General features: G+C 41.8%; 1 protein-coding gene across 6 annotated transcripts in view; it reads left to right on the top strand.

Moving 5' to 3' along the window:
- TMEM178A (transmembrane protein 178A) overlaps positions 1-16,475 on the top strand; it is an 84,656-nt gene extending 68,181 nt beyond the window's left edge. For 5 of the 6 annotated variants that reach the window (XM_057743417.1, XM_057743415.1, XM_057743420.1 and 2 more), the window contains 3 exons: positions 2,038-2,151; positions 4,968-5,105; positions 15,501-16,475. In XM_057743417.1, coding sequence (XP_057599400.1) covers positions 2,038-2,151; positions 4,968-5,105; positions 15,501-15,742 — 494 coding nt within the window. In that variant the 3' untranslated portion in view covers positions 15,743-16,475. The remainder of the gene's footprint in view (positions 1-2,037; positions 2,152-4,967; positions 5,106-15,500) is intronic. The other variant, XM_057743416.1, reaches the window with a different exon arrangement.
- The last annotated feature ends 240 nt before the right edge of the window (positions 16,476-16,715 follow it).

Here is a 16,715-nt window from a genome sequence, read left to right as displayed (position 1 = left end):
TAGGTAAATCCAATGTCTGGGTTTCTTCAGTGACAGTTTCTATTGACTGACTTTTTTTTTAACGTATGAGTCATATGTTCCTTCTTCTGTGTATGTTTTGTACTTTTTAATTGAAACTGGACATTTAAAACAATATAGCAACTCTGGAAATTAGATTCTTCCTCCTCCTCAAGGTTTATTATGGTTTTTGTGTTGTTGCTGTTTGTTTCTTGAGTGACTCTACTGAACTAATTCTGTAAAGTCTATATCCTTTGTCATATGTGGGCCCTGAAGTCTCTGCTTGGCTAGCTTAGTGGGAAGCTAATAATTGGACAGAAATGTCCTTAACTGCCTGGAACCAGTAAGTCCCCCAGTCTTTGTCTATGGGCTCTGTATGTGTTGGGGCATGTGTTCAACTTTGTTTTAGCCTTCACTTCCTGCTTACACAGAGACCCAAGTTTAGCCTGATGCTGAGTATTAAGTAGAATGATAGTTTTGAAAAACACAAATGTGAGCTATTAATACATTTGCAATCTGTTATCTGTTATTATTCTCAGACCAGATCATTTGCTCTTTGTAAGCACAGGCATTTTCTGACTTAAAAACACATAACTTATAAGTAAACACTGAACTTATTTGCCTTAGACCTCACAACCATTGCCAGGGGCCTGTGTTGAAAAAACAAAGAGAAAAATAAAAAGAGCTTTGAGCTTTTAGAGAATCTGTGGTTTCTTAAGGGAAAAAAAAAAAGCTTCCAAAAAGCAAAGATAGTGTTGGGTAGTGTTTCTCAGCTGCCTGTTTCAGAATTATTTGGGATGTTTGTTAAAAGTCAGGTTTCTGGCTCCATCCCAGATCTTTTGATTCAGAATATCTTGGTTGGGGTCCAGGAGTCTACATTTTAAACTAGCTCCCCAGATGATTCTTACGCACACTAATAACAGAAACTATTTAAGGGAGATGATCCTGTAGATGCCTTCACATCAGGGACTGACTCATGATGTTAACTGTGCTTAAATACTAATCTCCCCTTTCAATGCCTGATTTTTAAAAAATTTCACTTTATTATTACATTAACACAAATTCCACCAATTAGAGATTTATTTGCATCTATGAGAATACTTTTTAACAGCTGCTGGCGTTAAAGGATTAACATTTACTCACAGCTCTTTAAAAATTAATCTAATGAGATTGCATTTATCCAAACAACTGACCAAGGTGATTTACAAGGAAAGAAGGAGGTTTTGTTTTGTTTTAATTTGAAGGGACGATAGATACTTTCATGGGATTCAGAAGACTTTAGGGGAAAAATAGGCCTGTGTTAATTTTTACAATAAAAGCATGGGTTGGGAGGGAAAGTAAAAGATACTAGATAAAGCAGTGGTACTTGCTCATTTCAAAATATTGTACATACAACCAGAAAAGGGAGGAAAAAAATTTCTTTCTCCTTTCTACTTTTGATATTACCCTTTCTCTTAGAACGTAGAATTCAGGTCAGTAGAATCTGTATTAAGGAATCATGTCAGCTGCTCTAGGGCTAGTTAGGCTCTTGTGGGTTGTCTGGAGACCTAATCACCGCTTAAACCACCACGTGGATGACTCTTTATGGAAAAATGTTTTCTAGTGTCCAAAAAACACACTTCTTAATGTACTTTTTAATTCAGCCCATTAGAGAATTTGAGGTTGGATCCAATCTGGATGCGTAAAATTTATCTCTGTTAAAATTCCAAGCTTATTTTTCCCAATCATCTGTATACTTTTGGGCCATTTCTCCTTGGGGAGTTTTGAGTTTAGTTACTACAAATTCAGTGTTGGAAAAACCATTAGGCAAGTTTAGATTCTTATCAAATTTTATACATTCAAAAATGAAACATGATTTAAAAAATTATTTCACGTTTTGGGTTTTTACTGCTCTGACTTGTCTCTATTAAGGAGAGTAATGAAGAGATTCCTATCCCCTGCCCCTTCAACCCAGTTTAGGATGCATTATCCTGCCTTCGGTTTCCAGAATTCTGTTACAAGTGCACAGACTAGTAAATCACATTTCTTATTTCCTTCAAGGTATTGCACAGCGATGTACAGCTATCAAGTACCACTTTTCTCAGCCAATCCGCTTACGAAACATTCCTTTCAATTTGACCAAGACAATCCAGCAAGATGAATGGCACCTGCTTCGTGAGTATTTCTGGGAAAGTGTCAGAGAGGAAATGGTGTCTTTCTGAACAAAAAGCATTCCCACTAGCCCTTTCAGATTTGGACTGAAAGATGCTGTGCTGATCCTACATGGGCCTCTGGGCCCCATCCAACTTGGTCAGAGACTCAGAGAGTCATTTCACTGTGCCACGGTCACAACTTGTTTGCAGATCAGATGTGGGAGAGTCAGGTGTGGGGCTTTGTGAGACAGTGCAGTGAGCATGTCTATCCTGCTAGCATCTGTATACAAGCAACCTCCTGAATTTTCTTTACCAAACCGTGTGGTACAAGGCCCTGATCTGGCACTTGTCTAGTAAACCAAGGAGATTATACCTTAGGTGCTGTTATTTTTGTTTTGTTTATCCAATATTCATTTTTGGTTACTGTGTCTATCTCAGACCTTAGTATTTCTGCTAAAATATCTTTATGAGTGTATGTTGTAATTTTCTCAGAAGGTGTCTGTTATCTCCACATCCCAATGGCAGGAACTATCTTTTTTACTGTCAGGAAAATGTGAAACTGTAGAAAGGATCCTGCAGTGTGACACCAAAGAGGACTGATATTTACCTGAAAACTGTTGATTCATGTTGCCTAAGGATAGATAATGCAAGAAAGCAAAAAACTAGGCCTAATTCTTTTTAGTGTTTACCCTAAACAGAGGTGGACATCGTCATTTCCAATGCAATCAATGCAAGGACTTCAGTGATCTTGTTTGGTCACCATAGTCACTACAGAAAGCCAAGCAGAGTTTCATTTTGTAAAGTAAAATCTCTTTGCAGATCAAAGGGCTCTATTTTGAATCTCAAACACGTACATAGAAGCTCTTGAGATATTGCCCACAGCAGTGGTGTAATATTATAAATATGACTGGCAAATTTAGGACTTGAAAAGTCATTGGCTAAAATGTGGCTTATTTCTTAATAGTATGACTTCCCGAAAATGATTCTTACTGCCTGATCTGAATGGTCATTTCTCAGCAGATCTTAGAGCCTTATCTAAGTGTTTTTATATCTTAATTCTTTATGAGCATGTTTGGAGTTCTTTGTCTTAATCATCTATCCAGAAAGCCACGGAGTCACTGGTTTTAGGCGAGAAAAGATCATCACAGGGTCCAGGAAAAGAACCTCATCTCTTTAAGAGTTTGTACCCTGTTACTGCCCAGCAAGACAGTATTGAGCATTCTCCTTTTAATCCTCTTTGAGGTTCTCATGGAAAGATGCTTTCAATAGTCTCAGGTATGGCCTTTTCCAAGAAAGTCACAATTGGTGATCTGTACCATGTTTACCAGATAAGCTTAATATATCTGGTACTAATGCAAATTCCACGTGGATTATATCTGAACCTTGTGGCTTTTCATGGCCATAGAAAATAAAACTTGAACCATAGGGAGTTTTAAGAGAGTATGAGAGAATGGTGACTGAACTACGATTACATTGATGTCTCAAAATGACTTACACTTTAATATTAAACAGCCCCTTTAAATGATCAGTGCCTGTGATCCCTAGCTCTGTGGTGTCTACACTTCCCCTTCTAGGCTGTGATGCCCTGCTTCAGTTTTGATGCTCTGAGCTGCAAATGAGAAATCCCTTTAAAAGAAAGGAGTGGTCCACATCTGACAGGGGAAAGCCTGGAAGCTACTGTAATCTGCCCTGTATACATCACCCCGAGTCACCTGGGGCCACGGGAACACACAATGAGGTGGTGGCTGCCTGGACACCTTCGCAGAGCAGCCCACATTCATGCAGTGGGGTGTGCCTCTTGTCTTTGGCACCGTGTGTGCACAGGTGTGCACAGTCCACCTTGCCTAGACCTGTTGACTGGCCTCAGGGGCAGACTTATGTTTGGGATCTATTGCTTTCAGAAGGATCAGAGAAATCTAGCTCACAATTTTAAAAATTAGCTTCATTCAAAAAAGAAAAAAAAAGGAGGGAGGGAGGCAAATAGAAAGAAAAAGCAAAACAGCAGGCGGGTGGGCAATCGGAGTGGAAGTGTACCCACTTGCATGAAGTCAGTCCATCTCTCGGTTTCGCCTGGGAGGTGGGGGAGGGGTTGGGTTCCCAGCGCAGTCACCACAGTTGTGTTTTTATGATAGACCAGATTTGACAGTTGCGTATACAGTGAGGCTTGGCCTGTGGGAACAGTCCTTCCTTAACCTGCATACTTGGGTGTTTGGGTTGTAGGGCCTGTGTTTAAGGGGAGAGGGCCTTTATGAGCAGATGTGTTATATGGGCATTTTGGACCCTATTTCAGTTACAGTTGCCTCCAGTTTCTCAAATCCTTTTTGAAAATATGCAGGAATAAATATAACTGAAAAATAAAATAGTTGGCATCCTTGGTGCACAGGTAAAACCATACTTCACCATAGCTCACTCTTTAGGCTCTTTCCCCAAAGTCAGACTAATTGCAGCCACTCCAGTGGTGGTGACCTGTGTTTCTGTTGCTCTTTGAAGGATAATAAAGCTCTTTTGCAAACCTTCCTCACTCTCAGTTCACTAAGTAACTTGTTACCTATTACCCAAGTTTACCCTGTTGTCCTCTGGTCTGTCTTCTACTTGGTGTGGACTCCTCCATGGACTCAGGGAGGGTAGATGCTCATCCGTCTGTTTGTTGCATCCCACCTGTCCTCTTATGAAATACCTGGAAAGTTTATTTCCTAAATCACCTTGGCCCTGTAGACACTATGCCTGTCCATGTAACTTATTAATTTTCACAATGTGTATAAAGCTCTTCATTCTCTAATTTTCAGTAACTCTCCTTCTTCTGCTTGTTATTTTGAATGTTGTGTGTTTTGAGATTAGATTTAAGAAGAATCACTGCTGGCTTCCTGGGCATGGCTGTGGCTGTCCTGCTGTGTGGCTGCATTGTGGCCACGGTCAGCTTCTTCTGGGAGGAAAGCCTGACCCAGCATGTGGCCGGACTCCTTTTCCTCATGACAGGTACGCGGAACACCTCTGATACCGCTCCCAGCAAAAGTGAGGGCCTCTCTGCAGGCAGCTGGCTTCACTTTGTTATCTCTCCATTAATTTTGTTCTCACTTGTGAGAAAAGCAACCAAAAGGTCATTTGGCTTTGGTGGGTAATACAGAATGTAAAGAACACAACAGTGTTAAAAACGCAGTCCTGATTTCCCCATTGAGGCTCATTACAAGGTTAGATGGAAGTGTCTTGGGTTTACTCTCCATATGAGGTAGGTCTGATTTTTCTGTCTCATTCTTTCATATTGTGCCCCTAACCCTGGCCTGCATTCTTGGCACACATGGGCCATTGCTTCTCAGGAGCCCTCCAGGAGAGGGTGATAGTTCAGCACAGCCCGTGCCTCTGGGCTGAAGGTCAACTCAAAGTCCATCTCTTAGTGGCAGAGTCATGGGGTCATTTTTACACACAAAACATTCATTCATTTCACTCCACAGATATTTTTTGAGGATGTATTATGCACCAGGCGCTGCTTTATGTGCTAGAGGCACATAGTGATTAAGGCAGACAAAATCCTTCTCCCTTTCTGTTGTGGGGAGACACAGGTAAGAGTTTGTGACAGAGATGAAAGCTGTGAGGAAGATACACGCGTTGGCACAGGGGACGCTCTTCCACATACGGAGTGTGCTGCGGGCAGAGGAAGGCACAGTGCCAAGCCCTAAGGCAGGGATGGGTTGATGTGTGTCTTTTGAGCCACAAAGAGAAGACCAGTGTGGCTGGAGAGCAGGGAAGGAAAGGACAGCATCCCATGAGGTGGAGAAGCGGGCAGCGGCTTGGATTTTAATCTAAGGGTGATACAAGCCGCCAGAAGCTTTTAAGGCAAAGGAGTGACTTACTCTTAATGCGGGAGATTGGAAGAGGGTGTGCGGAGACACGACTATGGTCTTTTTGATTAGCGGGTGAAGGACATTTTTGTCTAAGACGGAGTCAGGAGCTGAGTTGATGGCTGAAACTGACTGAAGGTGGCTGTGGGGAAGAAATCTTTTCCTCTGGCTGCTTCCCAGAAAATTATGTTAGTGATTAGTGAACGCCAAGTTAACAGTTTCACAAAGTACCCTCAGCATCAGGAGTGATGTTCTTCCAGATGTGTAGCCATTTTGAATGAGCTTATTTCTGCTTCCCTGGGGTTCTGTTACTCAAGCGACCACAACTGGGTTTTCTAGCACTTTTCTCACTGTCACAGCCACTCACTCCAGCCCTGTTAACTGGAGGCTGCAGCACCCCCTAGGTGGCTGGCACCATTTTCTCTGTCTTTCAGGGCTGACAGGTAGGTGGTGCTTTGCCTTCTGATTGGTCAACCAGTCAGCTTATGTAACCCAATTCACAGACAGAGTCCCTTCCTTCTAAGTCCTGTGGGCCCCATTCCTACCCGGTGAGATGGTGCTGTAATGGGCCATGATTTGGAATACAGATGATTATTATAAGCATCCCAACAGAGCATTCAAAATCACGTGGCGCCTGAATCATTCTTAGCAGAAAACCGACTTAAGTTTTCCAGATTTGGGTGAATACACAAGGGCTACAGGGTGGTAGCCCAGGGAGGCTAAAATTCTAATTCCTGAGGTTTTGGAGGAGGATTTGAACCCTGAAGACCAGTCATTGGGAGGGTGCCTGCCTAAGGGATTCATTTAAAATCCAAAGTAGAGAATGAACAAGTGAGGGCGGCAAAGAATCAGAGAGGCATGTATTGTGCGGGGGATTTCTTTAAGCTTAATGGTCATGAAAAATCTCCCCCATTTTCTTCCCTTCCTTTATTAGTTGAGCCCTCATTTTTCTAACTCTTGTTCTCACATATATCAAAGAAGTGCAGACTCACTATCCCCCAGCCCTGGAAAGGCCCCACGTGGCATCCTGTGGAAAGTGAAAGGAGCCAAGGGCCGGACAAAAGCCTCAGTAGTAGTTGTTTTTAAAGGACACTTTTAATGTGGGTAGTGCATGAATAATTTAGGATGCTCTTAGATATAAAACAATTGTTGGCATTAAAATAAATCACAAGACCGTAAGAGCCAAGCTCAGTGAGCAATCCTTGGGAGGCAGAGGGGCTGGTTTGGTTTTAAATGAAAGGAGGGTGGGAGTTCAGTCTTGGGTAGGCTCAGAGGAGAGCTAGGAACTGAGTTTCCTGAACCAACACTCCTCCCCCACCCTCCCCCGCCGGGCCAGACTGGCTCAGGGCTCAGCAGGATTTATCATCAAAAGTCCCTGAGCAATTATTAAACAAAAACAAAACAAGCAGAACAATAGCCACAGAAGCAAAAACCCACTGCAACCCCAAAACACCCCAAACTTATAAACTTGAAATTTGATGACCAGTCCTGAAGAACAGACAGACACTACATAACACCGTTTGGCTTTTTTTTTTTTTTTTTTTTTTTTGCTTTTGATGGCCAAACAACATTTTTTGGAATAAAGGGAAAACCTACGTATAGATCCCACCACCTGAAAAATTTTGTCAAAATATTTCCCTCATCCTAGCCCAAGTCTTGCCCGAGTCTTTGTCTCATTAAAAACAACAACAAAAGGGAGAGAAGTGGCTGTGGTTCTAAAAGGGTAGCTCAGGGCATCCTCGTGATGGAAATACTCTGTATCTGGACTGTGATGGTCATATAATCTGCACATATGGTAACATTCCATGGAACTAAGTGCACACACACACAAGTGAGTGCATGTAAAAATGGTGAGATCTGAGTAAGGTGAATGGATTGTATCACCGTCAGTTTCCTGGTTGTGCCATTCCATTGGACCTGTGCAAGACGTTACTGTTCAGGGAAATTGGGTGAAGGGTATACTGGATCTCACTGTTTCATTTCTTTCGACTGCATGTGAATCTACAGTTATTTCGAGATAAAAATTTAAAAGAAAGAAAACAAAAAGAAAAGAAAAGGAAAAAAAAAACATTTGCCAGCGTTATCACATGGGAAGTATTGACTATTTCGTTTTCCGGGCTTCTGTTCAACGTCATACCGTAAGCATCCCCCATGTCCCTATGTTGTTCTGTGGTCGGTTTTTAATAGCTTTTAATAGCTGCATGTTCTTCCATGGAGTAGATTTGCTGTGTTGTGTTCTCTTACTGTGGGGTTTAGGGAGGTTTGTCTCGTGTTTGCTACTACAAGTAATGCCTTTCTATTTCCTTTGTAACACCGAGATAACTGCGCTAATCCACTGGGTGAGATCACTTAGCTGTAGGACCTTCCCACGTAGCAGCAGGAGATGAGAGCAAATTAGGGTTAAAAGAATTGACTTTAATTAAGCAGAAGTGTCTTCAGCAGTCCTAGACGGTGGCCTCACTCCCACAGATTTTTGATGCTAAACTTAGCCTCTGCTAAGGCACTGGCATCTTCATCCTCTACCTGAATTTATTAGCCAAACCTTCAATGAAGATCATCAGTGGCATGACAGTTTGAGATGTTATAATGGAAACTTGGAAACAATCTCTCTCCTGCCTTAGTGCAGACAGGCAGCTCTTGATTACCTGCATGTGGAAGAGCAGGGCTGCTGACTGTCGCTTCTCATTCCTAATTCCCCGGGGCCTCTCAGCAGGGCAGGGGCAGGCCTCACATCTCCCAAGAGCCCCAGATGCAGCCTTGTGACTCCATGTCCTCTGAGGCTGCACACACACCGTCACAGAGGCATATCCAGAGAACAAAGGGAATCAAACTCATGATCAGGCGTGAGGGGCTGCCCTTCACCAGACCACACGGCCTCCAGACGCCGCGAGCATTTCCATCCGCTTTCAGTGATGCATTCTATTAGATTGTCCCTGTGATGGAACGATGATTATCATTTGTTAGAAATATAAATATGTTAAAAGGTTAATTTATTCAACGCAGCTATTTAAAAATACAATTTGTATGTTTCTGTTGTAGGGTTTTAATTTTAATATTCTGGGAGTCTCAAAAATTGGATAAAGCTTAGTCCTCTCTTGATAGGGGCCTCCATTCCCCTTCATATGCTGTGCCCTAAGTGGCCACTGCCCACGAGGCTGGGCCTTCGGGACAGCAGAGGGAGAAGAGACAGCCCAGGCTGCACCAGCAAAGCTCGGGGACAGGTAACACTCATGTTAGGCAACCCATTGTGTTGCTTCCATACATTCAAATTTTAAAAATGACTCCTCTGTAGGTGTATTGAATTATCTAGGGTATCCATTGCTTATGACCTAAAACTACAGGTCCTTAATGCTGTATCTGAAGCCCTTGGGGCCAGGTGTATTTTGGAATTCAGGATTTTTAAGTTTTATTTTAGAAAGGTACTGTAGTACGTGTATTCTGTATTATCTAACACCCTGAGCAGGGTCTAAAATCAAATACATTAACATTTCTGCAGGCAAACATGAATATTCACACTAGGTGGGATCAATAAGGACTATAAGTAGCCTTATGTCACATCAGGCCGGGATTTGCCGGTCAATGATCTGTAATCTTTTGGAAAAAGAGCGGATGTGCTTTGGATTTAGTAATTGCAGATTGTGGATCTTGTATTTGATTTTATTTTAAAGTGTTGTCTGTCTCTCTTAGTCCTGCCCAGTCATTTAGTTAAGGCAACTTAGCAATGGCTTTTTGAGCAATCTGTGTGAAAAGTAGCAGAATGCCTTTTTTTTTTTTTTTCCTTTTTTCTGGAATTGCAAAGAGACCAGAATGATGGGCAGGCTATCTTTTGAAGGAATAGAAAAAAAAAAAAAGAAATCAATGTTTATGCCTTTGGGTGTTGCAGCTGTTATTTATCAAGCATGCTAACCAACGTGAAGCAACTTCCATTCCTTTCCGCCTTTCAAGCACATCAAAGGAGGGTAGTCAAAGAGTGAGCCCAGTTACCCTAATTACATCGTACCAGCTGGCCACGGGCACCCGAGAAGAGTTTAGGGAAGGAAATTAGGTTGAGGATCTGGGATGGTGGCATAAATGTGCTTCTCTTCTGATCCGAAAATGTCCCTTCCGGTCTCGTCATTCGATGATATCACTGTATCTTCTAATTAAGAATTTTGGCAGAAAACCTTTTAATATTTTATAAGAAAAGTAGATGCATACAGGCGTGTTCAGAACCAGTAATTATTCACCCTTTGAAGATGCTACCAGCAATGGCCAGGACCGAGTTTGGGACTTATAAACCCCTTTCCCCTGGCACCACCAGCTGGGCTGAAGAGTGTCAGTGGTGGTAGCCCTGGGGAACTCCTGGCCGGTCAGGGGAGAAGCGAAAGGGAAGGAAAAGTCCACAAGAAGAAGGTGTAACCAAAAGTGGGGTCCATCTGCTTGCCGCTCAAAAACCAATAAAGAGGCAAGGTTGGTAGCGAGGAAAGTTTACTTTATTTTGGATGGCAGCAACCGGGGGGAGGGCGGACTTCTGTCCAAAGGCTAACTTCCCCCACTGACAATCAGTGGGCAAGAGCTTCTATAAGCTGAGGGAGGGGGCTACATGCAGAGACAGCACCGTCAGCCCTGACAGTCATCTTGAAATTGGTCATTGGTGGTCTGATCAGCAGCATTGGGATTGTTTTAAGTGCAGTTAGTCTTCAGTTCCAGGGCTGGTTTGTTCCCATTTCCTTGAGGCAAGTTCTCAGAATTGTGGCAGGTTATGTCATGGCTGCAGTTTGGTCATCATGTAGTTAACTTCTTCCACCTGGTGGGGGTTTCCGTATCTACAAGACAGCTCACAGGATATGGTTCCGAATACTATCTGTAGCCCTTGAGGAGGAACTAAAGGTCCTTGACTTTGCTTAGTGACTACATTATTATTATTTGGTCTCCTTTGACTGTTTTCCTTTGTTTCTGCATTTTCTCATTTCTCTGATTAAACTTATTCTTTGGCTAAATTTTTTCTGCAAACAAAAGGCAGGCTGAGGACATGGGGGTCATAGACCTGCTCCGTTTCAAAGGGAGGAGAGGTGATCTGGCTTCTCGTGGATTTTCAGGAAGGACCATAAGATTTTGAACTTTTGGAATGCATGGCTGGTACCTTATCTTTCCATGCCCGCGTCCCATATCTTGCATTAAGTAGATCGCTACTGACAAAAAGGCAACATTATCTGAAATTCATCTTGCTATCTAGGTAAATCCTACAGGAGGTAATTTGGGATGAACTGGTTCTTAGGTGTGTAGAACTCACTGTGTTGCAGAACTCAGTTTTGTTCCGCAGGTTTTGCTGACTGCATGTCCTCAGTGCTGTTAGGCTCCATGTGGAACTTACAGGAAGTCCAGGGGTCTCTACTCCTTTTCCCTGAGATGCATGTTAGAAGGTGAGTGGGAAAGAACACCTGGGGTTCCTGATCACATCAACATCAGAGCAGTACTGGCTGTGATCCTCAAGAACTCCTTCAACTCAGTTACCGCTAAGCTAATCAGAGCTGGGTCTGGAACATAGTAGATGCTTACAAATAATTCTTGAATAACTCATTAAATAACACTCAAAATAAGACAAAGGAGCAATCAGGTTTGCAAGGTAAGATGGATTCAAGGGTGAGATTAATAGCCAAAAAGCATGCCATGAAGTCCCCAATCTTTGCCCCTGGGGGGCCACTAATTTAGCTTTAGGGGAGTTTCAGCTCGCTGACAACTCCGTCAAAGAAAGTAAAATCTTGCTTAGGGCTGTAAAAAGGACAGAAATATACTTCATACATTGACCCCCCCCAACACACACACACAATGTTATTGGCTGAATTGTGTGCCACCCCCCATTCATATGTTGACGTTCTAGCCCCTGGAACCTCAGAATGTGCCTGTATTTGGAGATAGGGTCTTTAGAGAGGTGATTAAATCTAAATGAGGTCATTAGGTTGGGCCCTAATGACTGGTGTCCTTATAAAGAAGGGGCAGTTTGGACACAGATAGTCACAGAGGGAAGACTGTGTGAAGGCACAGGGAGAGACCATCACCATCTTTAAGCCAAGCAGAGAGGCCTTGGAAGAAACCAATCCTGCCAGGACCTTGATCTCAGATTTCTAGCCTCCAGAATTGTGAGAAAGTAAACTTCTGTTGTTTCAGCCATCCAGTCTATTGCTACTTTAAGGCAGCCCGAGCAAACTGATACACATGAGGACTGTAAGACATGCATATGAAAGTAAAATAGAATTCCACAGGATCAGAACTGACCTAAGACTGCTAATCTAGCTACAACAAAGGTATTTTCATCCTTTAAACATTTTTCCTTAGTGTCTTCGAGGTTAGAAGGGTTTTTCTTTCCTGTTTTTAAGCTATCTTGAATGGGTTAGGCCTGTTTTACCAAAGCTGGTTGAAAACATTGGAACCACTGCTTTGTCTCCTCTCCCTACATTTCTTCGTAATAATCAGAAAGAGTTCTGCCCATCCTACAAATAACTGCTGTGGCAGCTATATATTTTGCAAACTTCCTTGGAGATGTGAGGGTCCAGAAAGGGGAAATTCTTAGATATGCTCTTTGGTTCATCTTTGCTTTTCTGTCACTCAGAACCACTTCAAGAGCCTCTTGGAGGGAGAAAAAATGTCACTGGAGAGCAGCCTCTGGGGGCATTTGTGGGAAGGGGGAGGGACAGACATCAAGCATGTTTATGGGCTCATGTAACCTCCTCCACCCTGTCTCAGCTGAGTGAGTAAAGACAGAAGGAAGTAAAGCAGGTTTTATCAAGATTTGGTGATGCCCTATTTCAGAAAGAACTTAAGTGGCACAGAAATGTATATAATATTTTGAGATAAAATAAATTCAAATAAGGAATACAAATAAGACAAAGGAGCAATCAGGTTTGCAAGGCAAGATGGATCCAAGGGTGAGATTGGTAGCCAAAAAGCATGCCATGAAGTCCCCAGTTTTTTCTCCTGGGGGGCCACTAATTTAGCCTTAGGGGAGTTTCAGCTCTCTGGCAACTTGGTCAAAGAAAGACATTCTATTAATGACATCATTCACAGTGTCTATGAGGTAAGCACAGACTAAGTGCCCTAGGAAAGCACAACTACTCTTGTCACTCAGGGCAGAGAAAGTCATCCTGTGGTTAAATTCTCAGGTTAGGTTGTTTCTATAATCTTTTTCTATTCAGTGTGAACTGGTGTTATTATGCTAAAATTCATTTCACCAAGAGCAATTTTATGCAGTTGGCAGGGAAGAGGTGCTAATAAAATCAATGTTTAGTATAAAATCCAAAAAAGTATGTGCAGAAATCCATGACGTTCAATTTTTTATTTAGCTGCATAATACCAAGTATTAGCTTCACTAGGAAATTTTGGGAAATGTCCTTGCTCTATGTGGAATATTGTGGAATAACAGACTCACAGAAATTTGACACTGCAAGGGACTTCAGGAACTAAATCCCCCATTTTTTCCCCCTAGATGAAGCTCAGAGAGGTTAGGTAATTTCAGGGTCACACAGTGATTCGTAGTAGAGCTGGGGACCAGAATACATAGTCCCTGCATCCCAGCCCAATGCATTTGGACATGAAAGGATGTTTAAGAGTCTTAGTCTGAATTCAAGCTTTCAGAGGTCATTAAAACTACGTTACTTGTAAAAAGCTTTGCTTTTACGTGTATTCAGCTGTGTGCAGACAGTTAAATGCAGAATAGAGTTGTTTTCCCTGTGAACAGGTTATTGTTCTTTTATTCTGTTTTACCTGCTGATACTCCAGAGGTCAGATTTTTCTAACTGCTTTATTGTTCTCTTACCAGCATTCATTAGAAGGACCTTGTTATATACAACACTGTCTTTGTTTTGGTGCCAGTGAAAGCATTCATGCAGATGTAAGGACATTTGCTCTTCACAAGGTTTAAAAAAAGCAGAGGAGTGTTCTGTTTTTGACTGGACTATTCCTTTATGAAAGAATTACTTCCATCATGCTCTTTCTTTGGAGAACTCAAAGTGATGTGTTTATCATAATAATTTGGAGCAAGAAGTCAGAAGACAAGATTTTGTCCTTTTTAGAAAAACAGAATCACTTTAGAGTCTAAAAATAGAATTAGGCAAAGAATAGGAGATATCAAATCACCTCAGATCAAGTGTCCTTTTAATTTAAAGCATTTCTAAATGCACATTTGGAAAAGGATTCAGGCCATGTGTTCTTATGTGATTTGAGCGCAGGCAGAATTCTAGCACTTAAAAATGGCGTTCAGGGGAAAAAAATGGCATTAAGGTGATCCTTATTTCCTCCTGATTGCTTCCTGCTCTAAGTTTGTTTTTCTGCTATTGCTTCTGATCCCCAAAGCTCTCTTAAAAAGGGGTGTGGGGGTCTGTTACTTTGAGCCCTCTCTCTTCAGTTTCCAATTCTGTCTCCCTTTCCTATGGAGATGCTGCATAGATCCCTAAGGTTTACCAAAGCAATTTTCCAGCACATGGATGTAACCTCCATCGTACACAGTGACGAACCAAAGTATGAAAAAGAAATGTGTAGAACTCGGAACAGAACGAAACATTCTGATACTTGACTGGGTGCCAGTTTTTGTATTTATTACCCACCTTTATCTTAGCCCCTGTCTTAATGTGATCCCATGCCCACCCCAAAGGAGCATCCTTGGGTGTCCACTGTGATGAAATAGAAGCATCTACATCCTTGAGTACTACCAATCCTGTGTTTTGGGTTTTTGAAGTATTTTTATCAGAATGCTGATTTTAGTGTTCTGAAAGGACAATTATATATAACATGTTGGTATAAAAAAGTAAAATTTTGGGTCTGTTCATTTTCCTTAGGCCACCCAAATTACCTGCATTCTGAGTGGTTGAACTATAGGTCTCCTGTAGATGATGTCAGCTCTTTTATGTCAATTCCAACTTCCTGGATTTAATTTATATTATTTAAAATATTTTATCCATTCATTAAAAAAAAACAAAACGATTTTTAAGGCCCTAGAATGTGCCAGGCTCTGTGCCTTAAAAAAAAAAACAAAACTTGTAAAAATTCACTTAAAATATTATCCACAGGCAACATGGTACATACTAATGATAATGGTAATTGAAAAAGAAAGACTTGGTGTGATGATTGCCACTGTCTAAAAATGTGTCAACTCAGGTACAGAACAAAGGGAAATGAAAATTGTATTAGGTTTGAGTGACCATAGATTTTTTTTCTTAAAAATAATGAAAATCTCTACTAAGTTGTTTTTAAGAATAAAAAAAAAGATTCAAATATGCATACCAATTTAATTGAGATAATTCTGAATAATTCAAGTTATCAGAATTTTCTCGTCTGTCTTTTTCACTCTGCATCTCCAGAACCTAGCACACAGTCTGGCACATAAAGGTTTTGCCAACGTTTGTTGAGTGAAGTAACTCAGGTGAAAGAACTGTCGATCCTGTGTTAATTTGGACTCATCGTCTCATCTGTGGATCCGATGTTCACAAGGACCTGTCTGGCATTTGCCTTGTAGCAGGCAAAATTGTAACCGATCACTCTGCTCTCCTTGTGTTATTTATAGGAATATTTTGCACCATTTCCCTCTGCACTTACGCCGCCAGCATCTCCTATGATTTGAACCGGCTCCCGAAGCTAATTTACAGCCTGCCTGATGACGTGGAACACGGCTACAGCTGGTCTATCTTTTGTGCCTGGTGCAGTTTAGGCTTTATTGTGGCAGCTGGAGGTCTCTGCATCGCTTACCCATTTATTAGCCGGACCAAGATTGCACATCTAAAGTCCGGCAGGGACTCCACGGTATGACTGTCCGCACTCAAGTTCCCTGCTCGGTGGCCCGTCCACGGTGCGGACAACTCTTGAAGGGGACGGAGCGGAGTTCGAGTCAGGACCCCAAGCACAAAATCGGTCTTTTACATTCCAGCCTGTTGCCTGCCAGCCCCTTCTGGATGAATGATATCAAATCATGCAAAACCTCCATACCTTTCCAGGGACAAGACTACTGTGGATTCAAGTGCTTTAATGACTATTTATGCTCTGACTGTGAGGCGTAGGGAGCAGTGCCATGGAACATTTCTGGGTTTAGAAAAAAAGAGGAAACCGTAGTGGAAAAATTTGTATGATTGCCATTTATTTCAGAAAGTTTGTATATAACAATTACCCTAGAGTCATTTCTATTTGCGAAAGGATTCATGACAAAGCGAGTATAATTTTCTTGTCATCGTACCATGCTTGTTAAATTTTAATGCGGCACCTTCAGAACTTGTCCTAATGGTGTCTTGTGTCAGCACCGGATATTTGTGCACTATTTGTGGATGTTTTTTGTCACAGGAAGATTCTTCTGTTGCCTTATTTATTTATTTTTAATTGAAGTCTCTTCTCCATCTCTGTACGGGAATCAAAATCATAAGAGAAGCAGATCAACCGTGGAAGAGCTAACCTGTAATACTATGCAGTATTGTTTGAAGTCCTATCTGTTGTTCAACCTGTCTCTTTACGTTAAATGGATTTCTGCATTAAATGACTGCCCCCTTGTTAATCTGGGTGTGTTTTCCTTTCAGCTGTGGCAGTAGGTCTCCCTAGCCATTTGGACAGGTGAGAACTCTTGATTTTAAGAGACTTGCTTCATTTCATTTAGGTCGGTCATTTTTATTTACGTTTTGTAGCAACCACACACATGCTATTGACAAAAGATGTCGTTTTTTAAACTTCTTTTAAAACCTTACCTTAGTTTTTTGAGTTTTCTTCTCTCCCTCTTCCTGTCTGTTTACCATCTGCC

The sequence above is a fragment of the Hippopotamus amphibius genome, chromosome 7, assembly GCF_030028045.1.
Source record: "Hippopotamus amphibius kiboko isolate mHipAmp2 chromosome 7, mHipAmp2.hap2, whole genome shotgun sequence".
NCBI classification, from domain to species: domain Eukaryota; kingdom Metazoa; phylum Chordata; class Mammalia; order Artiodactyla; family Hippopotamidae; genus Hippopotamus; species Hippopotamus amphibius.
This window is presented reverse-complemented; position numbering and strand designations above follow the sequence as displayed.